The sequence below is a fragment of the Pteropus alecto genome, unplaced genomic scaffold, assembly GCF_000325575.1.
Source record: "Pteropus alecto unplaced genomic scaffold, ASM32557v1 scaffold38, whole genome shotgun sequence".
Classification (NCBI taxonomy): domain Eukaryota; kingdom Metazoa; phylum Chordata; class Mammalia; order Chiroptera; family Pteropodidae; genus Pteropus; species Pteropus alecto.
The window spans coordinates 3,713,348-3,728,815 of record NW_006442512.1 but is presented as its reverse complement, the minus strand read 5'-3'; the positions used below and the strand labels follow the sequence as shown (position 1 = coordinate 3,728,815).

At 46.8% G+C, this 15,468-nt stretch overlaps 1 protein-coding gene and 1 pseudogene across 2 annotated transcripts in view; both read right to left on the bottom strand.

Annotated features, from left to right (window-relative positions):
• Positions 1–12,541, bottom strand: part of PKM (pyruvate kinase M1/2) — a 26,687-nt gene extending 14,146 nt beyond the window's left edge. For both annotated transcript variants that reach the window (XM_006922661.3, XM_025040378.1), the window contains exons 1-3: positions 12,385–12,541; positions 2,018–2,184; positions 1,379–1,470 (exon numbers count right to left, since the gene is read on the bottom strand). In XM_006922661.3, coding sequence (XP_006922723.1) covers positions 1,379–1,470; positions 2,018–2,171 — 246 coding nt within the window. In that variant the 5' untranslated portion in view covers positions 2,172–2,184; positions 12,385–12,541. The remainder of the gene's footprint in view (positions 1–1,378; positions 1,471–2,017; positions 2,185–12,384) is intronic.
• LOC112471705 lies at positions 1,182–1,300 on the bottom strand (annotated as a pseudogene).
• Positions 12,542–15,468: the final 2,927 nt, after the last annotated feature.

Genomic DNA, 15,468 nt, shown 5'->3' with positions numbered 1-15,468 from the left:
AGGGAACCATCTTCACTGACACCTTTAGCTCTCTCTTTGGGCTGATTAACACAGTATTTCTTGGTGATCCCTGTCAAAGACACCCTTCCTTTGGAAAATTACAGAATATCATTACGAATGCGTCTTAACCTGAGGTGCCTGCTGAGCACAGTTCCTCTGAACTGGGTCAGGCCACCATGACATCTGGAGGCTGGCCACCTGCCAGGCCATAGGCTGTTTATGGAAAATGGGTTAGGGAACCTACGATGAATAGTCTCGTGTTTCCAGAAAGGAGGAATTCACCTCTTGGACAGCACTTCCTGAGGCTTTATTTTTAGCCCAAATACCAAGTTCCAAATGCCAGAGGGCAACCCCTCATCACCTGCCCTTCCAGGGTAGCATTTCTTTATTCCTAACAGGAGGTATAGAAGTCAAGAGTGGGGAAAGTTTGCCTCATCTGTTACTCCTCTATCAATGTCAGAGTGAAATTTTAGGGCCTATGGTTTATAAAAGGCACTGTCCCTTGGGGAGCCTCCATACTCCTCAAAATGAATTTGTTCTTAACTTGGGAACAGAATCAGGAATGGAGGATATCCCAAAAGCTGCCGCCTGGTCCCAGAATAAGGCCTCTAGCTACAGGTTATGTCAGTTCAGAAACAGCCCCAGCACTACCAGGTTCCTGAGGAAGTACTATGACTTTATTTTATCTTAATGTACCAAAACCCCTGGGAAGAGACAGGCTGGGAACACAAGCTGATGAGAAGGGGTGTTAAATGCCCAATAGTGTTCGTGCATTAAACTCAGTTTTTAACCTGCCATAGTGGAAACTCTTCTCCCAGATCTGCCCAGTTATCTTGGGTCTAAAAAAGGTGATAATCGATCTGCAGGTGACCTTCTGGTTCATCATGCAGTATGAGCTGCTCCAGAAACCCTGGAGTAGGAGTGTCAAGCCCTGTGGCCAAGATACTCAAGGGCTCACAGGGGTTTCCAATAAGTATTCTTCCACTTTCTTTTGTGGGGGCGCTAATGGTAGCACAGGTGTGTGAGAGAACATGGCCAATGACAAAGTAGGCCTTCTTCATTTAAGGAGAGTTAGCCAGTTGAGATGGCAGGAGATGGGGAAAGGAGAGTAGGGATAGGCTAGTGAAGGCAATCTTCCCATTGGTTATAAACCCTAGACTCTCTTTTTTCTTTTTCTTTAAAGCCTACAGCACCTGGTATTCCTAGGTCATTTTTCATCCAAGTACTAGCCAGGCCCGACTCTGCTTAGCTTCCAAGATCAGACAAGACAGGGCGTGTTCAGGGCAGCATGGCTGTAGACTCCTAGACTCTTTCTTGCCTAGGCTACCCTGTTCCCTAGAAGCCATCTCAGTGGCCAAGCTGTTCGGCTGAGGCTCACCTCGTGAGTTCCATGAGAGAAGTTCAGACGAGCCACATTCATTCCAGATTTAATCATCTCCTTCAACATTTCCACCGACCGGGAAGCTGGGCCTAGTAAAGTTTTAAAGCCATAAGTGTTAATTATTCAAAGTAGGATTAACACTTTAAATTCGCTTATTTACGTATAAAGGACTCTTGATGTTTTATTTTTTCCCCGAAACAGCTCAAAATTCTTTCAAAAGCCACATACGTGGCTATCACTGTACTAGCCCACTTTCTTGATTAGGGGACACTTCTGCTATTTCCTTTAAATTCTACAGGCTCTAGTCAGGAAAGCCTGGGTATGACTTGGCCAGCCCTCTTTGCTCTCCATGGAGCCCAGTCAGATGTCCAACCACAGAATATTGGTTGCATAGAGCACGTCAAAGATCTTTTGTAGGTCTCTGACATGCTCCTACAAAGATGTGCTAATGAAGATACTCTCTAAATTTAGCCTTTAGCAGAAAACAGAGCATACTAATTCTTTATTGCAATTTCCTATGATCTGTGCAGAATCTTGCTCAGACCTCAGGTTTGCTACACTTACTTAGTCTTTTCAAAAGAGAAAAAATCACCATCACATGAAATCCTTGTTTTAGGGATGGAGCAAGCCACTCACCAATGGTACAGATGATGCCAGTGTTCCGGGCCGTGATGGGTGGCGAGTCAATGTCCAGGCGGCACATGTGCTCCAGGAACGTGTCAGCCATGGCTGCATGCAGCTGCTGGGTCTGGATGAAGGCAGTTCCGACATCACTATGGGGCTTCGACATGGCTTCTGAGGCCCTGGGTCCAGGGGAATTGAAGAGAGTGTGATCAGTCTAAGAAGCCCAGAGTGATTGAGACACTGTTTGGCACAAGAGGCCGTTTCCTGCTTACATATTAACTCAATAAACACACTTTGTGCACAAGCCACAGGGAGCCCTGCACGCTCTGGCTATATGGGTACTCCTCAACTTGGGCAAAGGGTTCACGGGATCATTAGAGAATAGAAAGTCTCTTAAAATATAGGTTAAAACCTCGTACCCAATGCATGTACTTCCCAGGCATCCACTGTAAGCACATCTCCCTCTCACTGGGCTTATTTCTACCTTGACAGCTTTCCGGCTAATCCTATAAACATTACATGTACTGAAGGAGCTTCCTCAAAAGGAAGTTGTAACCATTTTCCAATGACATAAATAACTGATTCCTAGTTTAGAACCTAGGTAAATCTAGATCTTTGTATCAAAGCTATGCACATCTGCTATGGCATGGGACACCCACACTGCCTCTTAACAATCTCCACCCAAACCCAAAATGATGGTCCTGGTTGTGAAGACAATCACCATCCAGTCTGTCCTAGCTCTGGAGTCCTAGGTTTTCACTAACCCAAAGCACTACATAAATTCATTCCTCAACCTCACCCTAGGCTCTAGAGTAGGTTCCAGCCCACTGACCGGGAATAAAACCCAGGCCCTGGACAAGAAGCCACGTCCCATCAGAACCCTGAATGCAAAATCTTTCATCCCAGGAATCTGTACCTAAAAACCATATATACTTTTTGGTCAGGAGGACTTTAGGATGTGCAAAGCAAGTTGTGTAAAATCAAGGATAACCACAACAGCACTGGTCTGGCTCCAAAATGATTACAACTACATTTGCAACATGAGGTTGCTGGTCAAATCTTCTCCCCAGCTGATTGTCTGATGCACCATCCTGATTCCTTTTCTAAGCCTGACAAGCGCACCACCCTCAGTAACAAAGACCATTTGTTCTAGGTAATTAACCAGCCTAGGTCACAGTCCTGACAACTGTTCTGGCCTCTGCTCTTCATTACTGACTTACAAGTAAACTCACTCAGCCGGTTAGTCAGCAGATTTGAGTGAAAAGTTTCTGGCCAGTGCTTTGAAGAACTGTCAGGTAAGGATGTAAGCAGAAGCTTGACACTCTTCATCAGAAGACTGTCCATTTCCTCAAGTTCTCAAACCAAGGGCCATTCCTTCTAAAACCCATAAACCTAAATGCTTCAGATCAGACTTAGGAACAAAACCCTCTTTAGCCCTGTCCCACCTCCTCCTAGATCTCAGGGTTCCAAATCAAGGCCCTCCCTACTCCTTCTCCACCTGTGACTTTGTTGCCTCTCTGGGTGGCTTGAGTAAGCATGCATTTAAACCCATCTCTGCCATCTTTAAGAAGTCTGGTAAAAGCACAAGAAGCTTTGTGACGAGTTATGAACAAACTTTCTGTCAGCTACAGAAAACTGATGTCTACAAGTCCTCAACTACAGAATCTAAAACTTTTAAAATGGGGAAATAAGATACCGGCTCACTATTCCACATGGTAAATGCACTGTTCCTTTCAATGTGCATTTCCTAACTCCTTCATACAAACCAAGTCCCAAAATGACAACGTCAACCTTCTCCCTCTGTGACCCATTTGGTTCTATATCTCTTAGCACCTAGCACTTGGAGGCAACCCAGTGTTTGTTGAATGACCTTTCAGTGTATCCTCATGTCTCTGTCAAAATCAAAGCTGTACTTTCACTCCCCACTCCTTACATCTGAGGAACTTCTGAATTACTGGCAGGATGGTCTGGGCAGCCAGGGTACTTTTCCCTGCACTCACAGCTGAGGTAGGGCTTGCATGCCTTCAGAGCACCCAGCCGGGTTTACTAAGTCTGGCTGTTAAGGGAACATTACTGAGGAGACAGTACCAGGTGGCACACGAAGCCAAGTGGAACACAAAGGCCTTGCTGCAGCCTCTGAGAGGCAAGAGCCATCCAATCTGAGGACTGTGTCGTGAACAAAATAAGATCTGAATGAGTGAGTTAAAGTAACTAACCCCACTCTTCTTAAAAAGCCTCCACTGGCTCTTCACTAGACCTGAGACATTAGGGTCTCCTTGCAAAGACCTGGCTGGGGCCACTGATTATCAGGTCATACCTTGTGTTCTCTGGGCTTGGGCTTCCGGTGACATAGTGCTTTTTTGGCTCAGGGTGGCTCCTTGGCCCCACTTGCAAAGACTGCTCAGAGCTGAGTAAGGTTTTCCCTGCAGAGCTGTACAAGGATTAAGGTAAAAGCTGAATGTAACTAAAGCTCCTTGGGGTAATGGAAAAATTATCTTAATAACCAGGTATCCAGGTAGTAGGTACTCTTAGAGATTCAGTTATGTTACAAAGAAAACTACGGAAGCCTGTCAAGAAAAGACCAAAATTTACAGGTAAAAGTAGTTCTTATTGACTCCTGTCCGACGCTTTATCTCCTCACCTCATACCAAATACCACTTTCCCTCAAAAGTCTCTCTAAACCTGGGATGTATTAACATCCTGCTATTCTATATAAGAACCCGATCGCTCCCCTTTTTTAGGTGGAAGGGACACTAGATTAAACATACATAAAAGGACTGGAAGGATATCTACCAAAGTATTAACAGTATGTTATTTGGGAGGTAGGATAACAGCATTTTTTTCTTCTCTTTACTAATAAATTTACTGACATGAAATTCATCTATAACAAGAAAAATTGCAAATATACCTGTTCCAAAAATGATATATTTACAAGCCTCCTGGTAAAAGTGTTAAAATTACAACAAGTATGAGGATCCCAGTTCCAATAAGCAACTGCTGCTTTAAGTGCTTCAGGAATACTGTTTGAATGTGGCAGAGGTGAGAGAGCACATCTGAGGCCCTAAGTCACAACGTTTCAATCGCTTAGGAAAGAAAAACAAACAAAAACAAAAAACCTTGATGCAATCAGACTCTCAAAGTGTACACGTGTGGGAAAGAGAGGGATGCGGGGGTTGGAGGGGAGAGGTCGGAGTTCCAGGGTTCACACTTCAGGTGCATAATCTCTGACAACACAGTTCTCTCATTTGGGGAGGGAGAGAGAGAGGGAGAGGGAGGGAGAGGGAGAGAGAGGGAGAGAGAAGAAAAAGTAGTTAATATAGTCCATAGGACAACTCAATGCCAGGCTCTCTTAGTTACGTGCCCAAATCCAGCAAACCTCTTTTGCTGTTTAGTCTGTCCTCAGGCTTCATAGCAAAATCTCCCTGACAAAGATGCTCTGGTTCAGAAAAACTGCCTCCAGGACCAGGAGATGTCATTAGCAGACACGATAATATAGGGCTCAAACACTAACACTATTTCACCATCTTGAATTAAATCTGAGGTTTAAGATTAAGAGCTCTGATCTTTTGTTCACCCAGGTGATTAAGAACAAAAAGTAACAAACAAGAATTTCTTTGGCATTTGGGTGGAAATACACATCAGCAATCAAAAAAGCTTGTTTGTCAGCAAGTTGGTCCAGACTCCTACAAGGTCTCAGCATGTCCTTAAAGCCCTCTACCAGAGACCTCATGTCTCATCCCTGGGTCATTAACTAGTCTCTCCTGCCCATCTTGAAGGTCCCCCATGAGCCTCTTTTCCCGAGCACAAGCTGCCCATCCCACCATCTATCTACCTAGAGTTTGCCTAAAACACCCTCTGGACTCTCCCTAGCCCCAGCACAGCAGCCTCAGCCCTGGCTTCTCAGGGTAGGCCTCTGAGAAGGCCTCCCCTACTACCTCATGCTAGCCATCTGGACAGTGCCTGCCAGGACATGCAGCCCAGCCACGTCAGTCTGACTCACTATTGCATCCTCCTCCTTGGGAGGCACAGACATGCAGAGCCAACCTCTGAACAGCAGAGGAAGCCCGGTGTATCCACTGATGGCGGAAAACATTGTGCCCAGGTACAGGAGCCTTATTCTTGAGCCTGAGCCCCTGCAGTAGGATCTTCCTCAGAGCCATTTCTCCTCTATGAGAAACGAGACACCACCAGAGGTCTTAGTGTGGGCTGAAAGGATGGAGCAGTCACAGCTCAGCTCTAGGAACCCCTAATTCTCACCTTTCCTTTCTCATCTCTAAAACTATAGTTTCTCTCTAAAATTATAGTTTCATTTGTGCCACTCTTTAGAAACCAGCAGGGGGTGGAAGGACTCAAAAAAAAAAAAAAAATCTAACACACCACTTAGAGCCAATACTGTTGGCAAGTTGTTCTGGAAAAGATTCACACTTCACTCCACCAATTCTATCTTTTGCAAAGGCCTAAATCATTCTGCCCTAGTAAACCCAGCCTGACCTATGAGCCCATATGTGCACGAACCAATTTTTAACCAGCCAGGGCTCTCTAAACCAAACTTTCTCTGCTGCCAATCTCACCAAACTAACCCAATAATGATGGCACCTGATGCCCGATTGTGTTCCTTGCTCTGACATCAATTTGCTACCTAGGCCTCTGGATCTCTAAGCCAGTATGAAGGCCTTTCAATTCCCAAATCTTCAGGTTAGTAACCATTAAAAAGTTTGCATCTCAATATATTGGACGGGGCACTCAGGCCAGCCTACTCCCTAGGAGCTCTCTTCCTAGATGATGTATGTGGCAGGGAAGTATAATCCAAAGACTGGCCACATCTGACCATGGCTGCAACAAAATCAAAACAGGTGCTGGGACAGCTACAGAACCTAGTAGAGTCTGGAGTGAATGGCTGTGCATCTTGATGTAGCGTGAGAGTAATGACAAAGATGTATTTGCATACAGAGTAGGGTATGAAGGATAAGCAATCTTTAGTGGAGAGATGTGAATCTGAAATCCATTCTACCTTCAGCAGGCCCCATAACAGAAAGCAAAGTCTGGTTTACCTGGTTACACAAAACAAAATTGGCATACCTAGCGGTTCAAGTAAAATTCCCTTGTTCTTTTATTTATTAAGGGCTAGAACTAAGTGACAAAAGCCTTATATAAGCAGGAGCCTAAGGTCCCATTTCAAACTAGAGTGGAATAGGACACGAAAGCTGATACTGAAGGGGCCTTCCCCCAAGAAGAACCAGGCAGCTCCAGGGCAGGAAGTACAAAGTCAAAAAAACCTGGAAGTCCTCAGATACCAAAGATTTCCTGATTTGATCACCGATGCTTAAAGCAGAGAACTGGTTTAAGCCTGAAGGAGGAAGTTTGGATGAAACTTTGGTTGTGCTGTGTTATGGTGCCTCCTTTCTAGGCTTAAAATATTGAGACAGTGCTTCCGGGCATGGTATTCATACTCTGGAAGCAGCAAAGGATCTGGTTTAGGACCCTCCAAGTCGGGTACAACCAGGCTGAATCACGGCCTCAGCAAAGCAAGGCTTTGGCTCAGCATTTACAGGAGCTGCCCTACATCATAGCTGGAGGGAGAGGGAATGGGGATAGAGAAGGGCAGTGCCAGCTCGCCAAGAGCACTGACCTAGTTAGTATGACTGGTCTTCCTACAGTGACCTTCTTAAGTTTGCTTCTGTTTTGTTTTTTGAACTAAAAAAAGAAAGAAATATTATCATCTGTATTTCACCAGATTTTTTTAGACTTTTTAAAAAAAGAATCACAATTTTACAATTTATTTTTTCTCCATCTCCTGGCCCCTTCAGCCCTTGCACACTGACAAGAACTTTGACCCTCAACCACTGTCACAAATTTTGTATCCTTCTAGTTCATTTAAGTGTGTCCATATCTATACCGAACCCTATGATATTGTTTTCTAAAATGCCCTAAGTAGTATACTGTACAAATATCATTAAACAACTTGCTTTTTCATTCAGCACATTTAAGGTCTATCCAATTGATATACAGATCTGGTTAATTCATAACAACTGCTATACCAGTCCACTGTACAACTAGACCATTTATTTTTATATGCCCTTATTGGTTGGCCATCCTCCCTCCATTAAGTCAATTTTTCCCCAATTTTCAATACCATAACAACTCTCCTAGTACCTATCTCCTTGTGCAGGTATGAGCTTCTACATATTCAGAAATGAAATTTCTGGGCCATAGGGTATGCTTACTTTTTACTGGGTGCTAGAGTAACTGGGGGGATCACTTCATAAACTATATAATTGTCTAACCATTGTACTGTATACCTGAAATGAATATAAAGTAAAATAAAAAATACTGCTGAATTGCTCTCTGAAATGGTTCTATCTACTTACAACTGAGCAGTAATGTCAGTTTTTGCCTTCCTACCCTTTGTCAACACTTGATACTGTCAGATTTTTAAAATATTTGCCCATGTGATGGGTGACCTTTGAGAGTCTGCTCTCTAAAGTAATAACAAAAGAGGGATACCGGTTATTAGGTCTCTACCTCCCTACCTCTTACCTAGATCGAAAGGCCAGGGCTCCTCCAAAATACGTGTGGTTTTGTCTCATACCATGTGACTGACTCAGCTCGCTCATGGCTGGAGATGGGAGACACCAGTCATCTCGAGTTAAATATCATCTATCTATAGGGTGAGTAAAGATGTTTGGAAGGGATGGAGCTCCTTTCAGAGAATTCTGTGGACTGCATCAGCTGAGCTGGCCCATACTCTGAGCAGCTGTGATACCGCCCTATCACAGCAGGTCTTGGCATCTCCCCAACACAGCTGCTGCCTACAGTCAGAAGTAGGGGTGGTGAGTCTTAAAGGCCACAGGAGGCACTGCAGCCTGGCTCTCCTACGTGCAGACTGGCACAAACCACTGTAGGGGTGAGGAAGCACTGCTCGGGGGCCCAGTTGGCTGCCCCTTTTGAGCTGAGCAGTCATACTAAGAGGCCAAAAGGCCTAGCAGAGGCTGCACACCAGCATCCACTACCACCATGGCTCACCTTCCCCCAAACAGCTTCTTTGACAAAGCCCAAAGAATCAGACTATTAATTTATCTCGTCTAAGGCTAGGTCTCAGTGAAACATGCAAGTTCTCAAGAAACTATGGTGGTATCAAGAATGGCTCTATTCCTATATGTACTAGAAGTTAGTATCAAATGTGATGAGTCAGAGTCCTATTAGACCTTTTACCAAATGAATCATACATCTCACAAGATCTTCCACAAGGGTGCAAGAAAACTCTTCTCACATGGGCAACTCATTCTTGTGGTGTACCTCTTAATTGGGATTTGACTGTGGATACTTGGAATGATTCAGAAATAACGATAATGTCAAATGACTCACTTTCCCATACCTCCCTACCTTGATCAGTCTTAGCTCTTGTCCAGAATAACACACCCTGATATGTCTTCATAAAAGCTGAAGCAAAATAAATTTAAACCCATGTAGTGTGAGTTTGTAATGCAAGGGCTGCATTTTTTTCTATCTTCCTGCTCACAGCCATTTCCTCATTTCTTCCATTGCCTCAACATTAAGTAATAAGCAGCTTTAAGAAATGAAATGACTTTTCCTGTGACTCCACATTGATGTCTCAACACTCCAGGCACAGAAGCAACTCCCATAAGGTGCTAGCTCTGTTTAGAGTCACAGCCACCAAATTCGCCAAGTTACTGGGAGTACGCTTCTTACAAACCCAATAATGCTCTTGGCTAAACTATGAAATCTTTCGATGGTTTATTCATGTCCACTACAGCCCCATCCCATGAGACTGCCATGCCCACCACAGAAGGCGCAGAATGCAGGTGCACAAACTGCATTACCTAGGTATAGAGCTCTGCCAGGATGCATCTCAGCTCCTGGGGCAGTACAGAGAGCCTGGGAACCAGTACCAACCATTTTTCACTTAGTTGAGACATTTTTAACTGGGGAAAAACATGCTTAATTGTTTGACTCATTGAAAGAGAAAAGGGGACTTTTTAAACCTGTGAAGATCACAATGCAGTTTCCTACTCACCCAATAAAGAGAATTCTCTCAAAAGCAGAGAAGTTGGGAGGTTTAGTCATCTTCCCCACAGAGCCTCCCCACCCCTGCACAGACCTGGAGATGCGTTACATACCGGGCCCCTCAGAATAGCCCCACTGTATTCCCAGGAGCATCCTCCAACAACCAGAGGGCAAATTATTTGCTAACAATGCTGCAGGGTGTGAATACTGACATAGGTCCTCCAGTTACCCTAGGGGGTGGCCACACCCTCAGTACAGCCCAGAGGGGGCTATTGTCCCATCTCTAATCCCAACTTCACATCTATCCATCCACTGGCTGAGCAAATCCTAGAACCCAGGTGATGGGGATGGAATATGAATATTTCAGTCTAGAAGTTGCAAGTTTGTTTCTACTTATAGAACATGGAAGGATTAAATCTCCCCTGCCCCTTCCTTGTCTAGAGGTTCCCATTCCCAGGAGACCAGTTACAGTGGAGAATTGCAAAGTAACTTTGTTAGTTACTTTTGTCAACATTGTACCAGGATCCCTAAGGGGACTGGTTTCCAGGAGATGTCTGGTATTTAGAGAGCCTGACTCTCAAAGATTATGTGTTTTGGGATGGCATGAAGATTAGCCTTCATGCTCCATTATGTATTGTGCCCAGTGACTAAAAGAATACATTTGGAGGCATTTCTTCTGGACATCTCACCAGAGATTAGACATTGCACTGACTATTCGACATCCAACAATCACGAGGAAAATGTTTCCCCCAGTTTACACATGGGAATTTGAGGTCCTGAGCTTTTATTCCCTCCAACATTCATGTCAGTATATTAATGAACCAAACCTAATTCTAAAAGCTTGTTGACTAAACAGAAACCCAATGCCTCTATCCATCATGCCTGGACATCACCTATCAGGTTCACTTGTACAGGAGAGGATTAATGTCCCGGGTTCGAAGAATACGGAAAAAAAAGCTAAGAGTGACTTTAAATAACCTTCAGACCGGAGGTGCTTTCCTGCTTCGTCAAACCCAGTAAGATACCACCTTGTGAGGGCTCCCATCACCCCCATTTCCTCAAGCAGGAAGGACGTATCTTCCTCACCACACTAACCAGTGATGATGTCTATGTTCATTCTCTACTGAGATCGTGAACTCTGTTGGCTATGACCGGTCAAGTCATTCCGGTCTCCATTCCCCTCCCCCAAACAGCTCCTATCAGTTTTTGAGTGACTGCGGTGCGAGGCGCCAAGCTATCGACCTATTTGTTCTCTCCCCACACCTGTTCCCACCCCACCCCGTGGCCTCCGCGCTACAAGGGCGGGTGGTACCGCTGAAGGGGAAGCTGGGAGGTAACGGGCCCACAGGCCAGTCGTCAGGCGGGGCGGGGCGGGGCAAGGCCCTGGAGCTGGCAGCTACGTGCAGGCCCGCCGCGACGGGATGGAACCCCGCGACGCTACCGGAGCTGGCGCAGCGCCCCCGCTACCCCCATCGAATCTGGAGCGCCCCAAGAGCAACCACCCTTCCTTCCCCGGCAGCGGGGAAAGCCCAGGGTTACGTAACCCAGGCCACCGCTGCATCCCCGGCCGCACCCGAACCAGCCCTGCCCATCCGCAGACCACTGCAGTTAGGCGGTGACACGGTCCTGGGGCTCCAGGAGCCCGAGACTGGGAGGCGCGATGGAGAAAGTCTACGAGACAGAGATGGGAGTTGGAGGGGCGGTGGGGAGCAGGCGGACGTGACCAAAAGGCCGGGGGAGAGGGCGTGAACGTGACCAGAACCGGCTGGGAGGGGCGAGGACCGCGAGGCGCGAAGGATGCGGAGCGGACGTGACCGGAACGGAGGGGGAGGGGCGAGAACCAGCGCTTGAATGGGGTAGGGGACCGCGTGAGGGCACCAGGAACCGGAATGGGGGAGGGGAGCTAGAGGAGTTTCATAGAGATGTTATACAAGGAAAGCACCAGAATGAGGAGGACACGTGCAGTTGGAGACGAGGGGGTGAATGGAACAGTATAAAGGGGCAAGAGGACGAGGTGACAAAGGGGAGTGAGAGAAGGGAAAAGAGGATGGAGAGGAAAGGAGATCAGTGAGGGAATGTGGGAAGAGAGGCGAGGATGAGACCAAAATGGGGGTAGGGACTGGGGCAGGAGAGTCTGGCTGACCCATCTGACTTTAGAAGAAACAGGAGCTGCAGGCTTTGAAGAGCGGGCCCTAGGCGAAAGCAGCTTCTCTCGCGCGGCCCCAATCGGGTCCAAAATGCCCAGGACCCTGCGCTGCCCCGCAGTGGGTTTCCCGAGTGCTCAGGCGGGCTGGGATTCCGCACTGGAGCCCAGATGGGAACGGATGGCTCAGCCTCTCTCCCCAGCCGCTCACCTCCGGCGTGGTCCGGCTGTGGCTTCGCGTTCTCTGCAGAGAGGTCAGAAGACTGTGCGCGTCTCTTCAATGCGAAGCTGGCAGTCTCAGCCTCAAGGTTATCCCGACTACAAGGCTGCCGCAATCCCTCCGCCGCCCCGCCCCCCACCCAATCCGGGCTCCCCGCTCGTCCGGCCCGCCCCCTCCGTCCTTGCGGGGAGCAGTCACTTCAGTAGGAAGTGCCGCGGGGCCGGAACAGGCCGCCAGGTTGCCCTTTTGGGGCAGGACTACATTCCGTGGCGGAAGGACACGGCACATAAAACTGAAATCAATCATTGACGCTCTGTAGAGGCCAATGAGGAAGTGGGGAGGCGGCAAGACCCGCCCTGGGAGCCCCAGGGACCTTTCCTTCCAGACCCTCGGGCGCCTGGGCCACCTGTTGCCGGCACTGGAATGCTGTAGGAGGGCTTTTCTCTTGACCCTTGTTCTGGGCCACCCCAGCTGCCCTGGCCTATTCAGGCGGTGCCCAGATTTATGGGTCCCAGGGCAGCATTCTCCCTGCCGCCCCGCCACTCCCCATCCCTCTCGGTGCCCGCCCCACTGAACACCTCGGGGACTGAGCCCAACAGGAGGTTGGGGAGCCTGAAATGAGATCAGAATGTGGGGAGAGATGGAGATTCGTGGGATGGTTGGGGGTCGGGGCCGTCTTCAGTAGGGCTCGGGCGTGGGAGTGGGGCTAGAGAGACTAGGGAGGGCGGAATGTGCATGGAGCTGGAGGGCGAGGCTTTTGTTCTTAGGGCAAGAACAAGGAAGGACAAGTTGAGGCCATGTGAATGCTTTAGTAGGGGCTGGAATCCTGCAGAGCAAGTGTCTTGAGAGTAGAAAGCGAATAGGAGGTATTAATATTAGTGTAGAACTGACCATCAGGACATACCAAGCCTGAACATGAGAGCCGATGATCTTTGCAGGAGTAAGCACTACTATTTTCAACCTTGTGTATTTAAATCAGTATTGTTTTCTTACATATTCTCCAAGGCATTTTCCCATTTCCCCGTGATTAGCCAACAACCAGTGAAAGCAGTTATCAGTGAAACAGCTGTTAACCCTTGCCCTCCTTCAGCCAAGTTTTGAGAGCAAATACAATGTTACTTCATTAAAAATCGTGAAGACTATTCTCTTAGGTTCTTTCCTTTTCCTGGAAAATGAGACCAAGGGGTGTGACCTGCTCTGGCAGACACTGCCTGCAGCTGAATTACAGGCCTTCATTACACTCCTTTAGCTCAGATAAGCTGGAATGACAGCCTAAAAGTAAATTTCTGTGAGATAAAATCTTTTAATTTCTTCTGTGAGCCTTTTCTGGTCCCCTTAGTTGTAGATAGGAGGTAAATGCTTGTTCACTGAGGTGGTGAGAGCACATGAAGTTGCTGAGGAAAAAAGGTCATGCCCCAACCAGCAAGAATCAGATTCCTCCCTATCCAGAGAAAGGAATGGTATCAAAGGCCCTCTCTGGCCTCTGAGCTAAGGATGAACTAAATACAGTGGTGGACGGCAAAGGGGGTGGGGGTGATCTGGCCAATGCTGTACTATGTTGTATTTTAAAGTTCTAAATCTAGAAATAATCCCCAAATTGAAATGTACATCTATTAAACTGGAGAGTTGGTAGCAAACTACTGCCCCTCTGTCCATGAAACACTTGCAGACAAATCCAGCATATATTCTTGCATAGTGATGCATAGTGAAAATTTATCACATTGAGTTTAAGGTGATTGTCATTTTGCTGAAAAGCAGTGGCGTATAGAAAGCTTAGGTTCCATCTTAGTTCCAATTCTACTCACTAGTCCTATGACCATATCCTATAATGTGTAAGAGTCCAGTTTCTTAAAACTAAAATGAAGACAATTCCTGTTTCACAGGGTAGGGTGTGATCAGATAATGTGAATGAATACAGCATAGAGCCCAATAGGCGTCCTCTTTCTTTGGGAATTGACTTGTCCTGTAGGGTTGTCCTCGTGACTAGTGCCAGAACATCTTTTTGAATTCAAGTAACTTAGTTTTTTTTGAATCTTCACTCTCTTGACCCAGCAGCAAGAAACCCCAGGGATACACAAACCAGAAAGCTGAGGAAGGACAGTTTCTCCTAGACCCAGGGCTCCTCCCCCTGGAGCCAGCCCTTCTACTGTGCTCTCTGACCTGGCAGGATGGGAGGGGTAGCTGCTAGGTTCACTAGACTAGGGTAGTGAGGATATAGATTGCTTGTTACCCGTTTGGATTCTGGTTTAATGGTTTGATTCTTGAACCACGGAGTTTAATGGTTTAATTCTTGAAGGCCATTTGGAGTCCCTGGTGGGGTAGAGTATGTCAGCAAACAATACTGGACCCAATCTTGGAGCCCAAAGATGAGCTTTAGCCCTGGTTACAGGCTTTATCATTACTGACCTCTTGGCCTCTGCCTGAAATAGCAGTGTTATTTCTCTCTCAAGACAGTACAGATTTTCAGAGCAGCCCATAAAGCCCTGAATGTCAGGGTTAAAGCAGAAGTGCTTATCACTTTGGATTTTATATGCCCTTTCCAGAGCCAGACCAAGTAGACTTTTAAATTTATTCTGTGCCCTCCTTCAGACTCCCAAGATGTCTTCAGGCTCACCAGGGTGGCACAAAATCTTAATTTCAGAGTTTCCCCCAGAAAAATCCTAGAAAGAAGTGAAAGTTGGCCTTTTGGAGTTAAGGATAGAGAACACATTGTGGGAAAAGGAAGGCTTCATGGGGGAAGAGTCATGGAAGGTTAAGATAGAGATGGGTAGTGGAAGGCCATTCCAGGGGAGAGGAACAGTAGAGTATTTTCTGAATACAACTGTGTATCTTGGACCCCCCTCCTGAGGAAATGCCCCATCAGTACTTAGAAGTAGGAGGGAAGAAGCCTTAGGAGTTCTTGTTCATTCCAGTGGAAGCACTGCCTCAGCCAAGGTGACCCTGTCAGTTAATGTGACTTCCAGCAATCTTTCTCTAGCCCAGGACTTCTAGGGCACATAGGACAAAGCCTCCTTAGGGTGATTAATCCTGCTCAGCAAACCACTCTCTTGGAGGCCCTGTGCTCTCTTTTCCCTA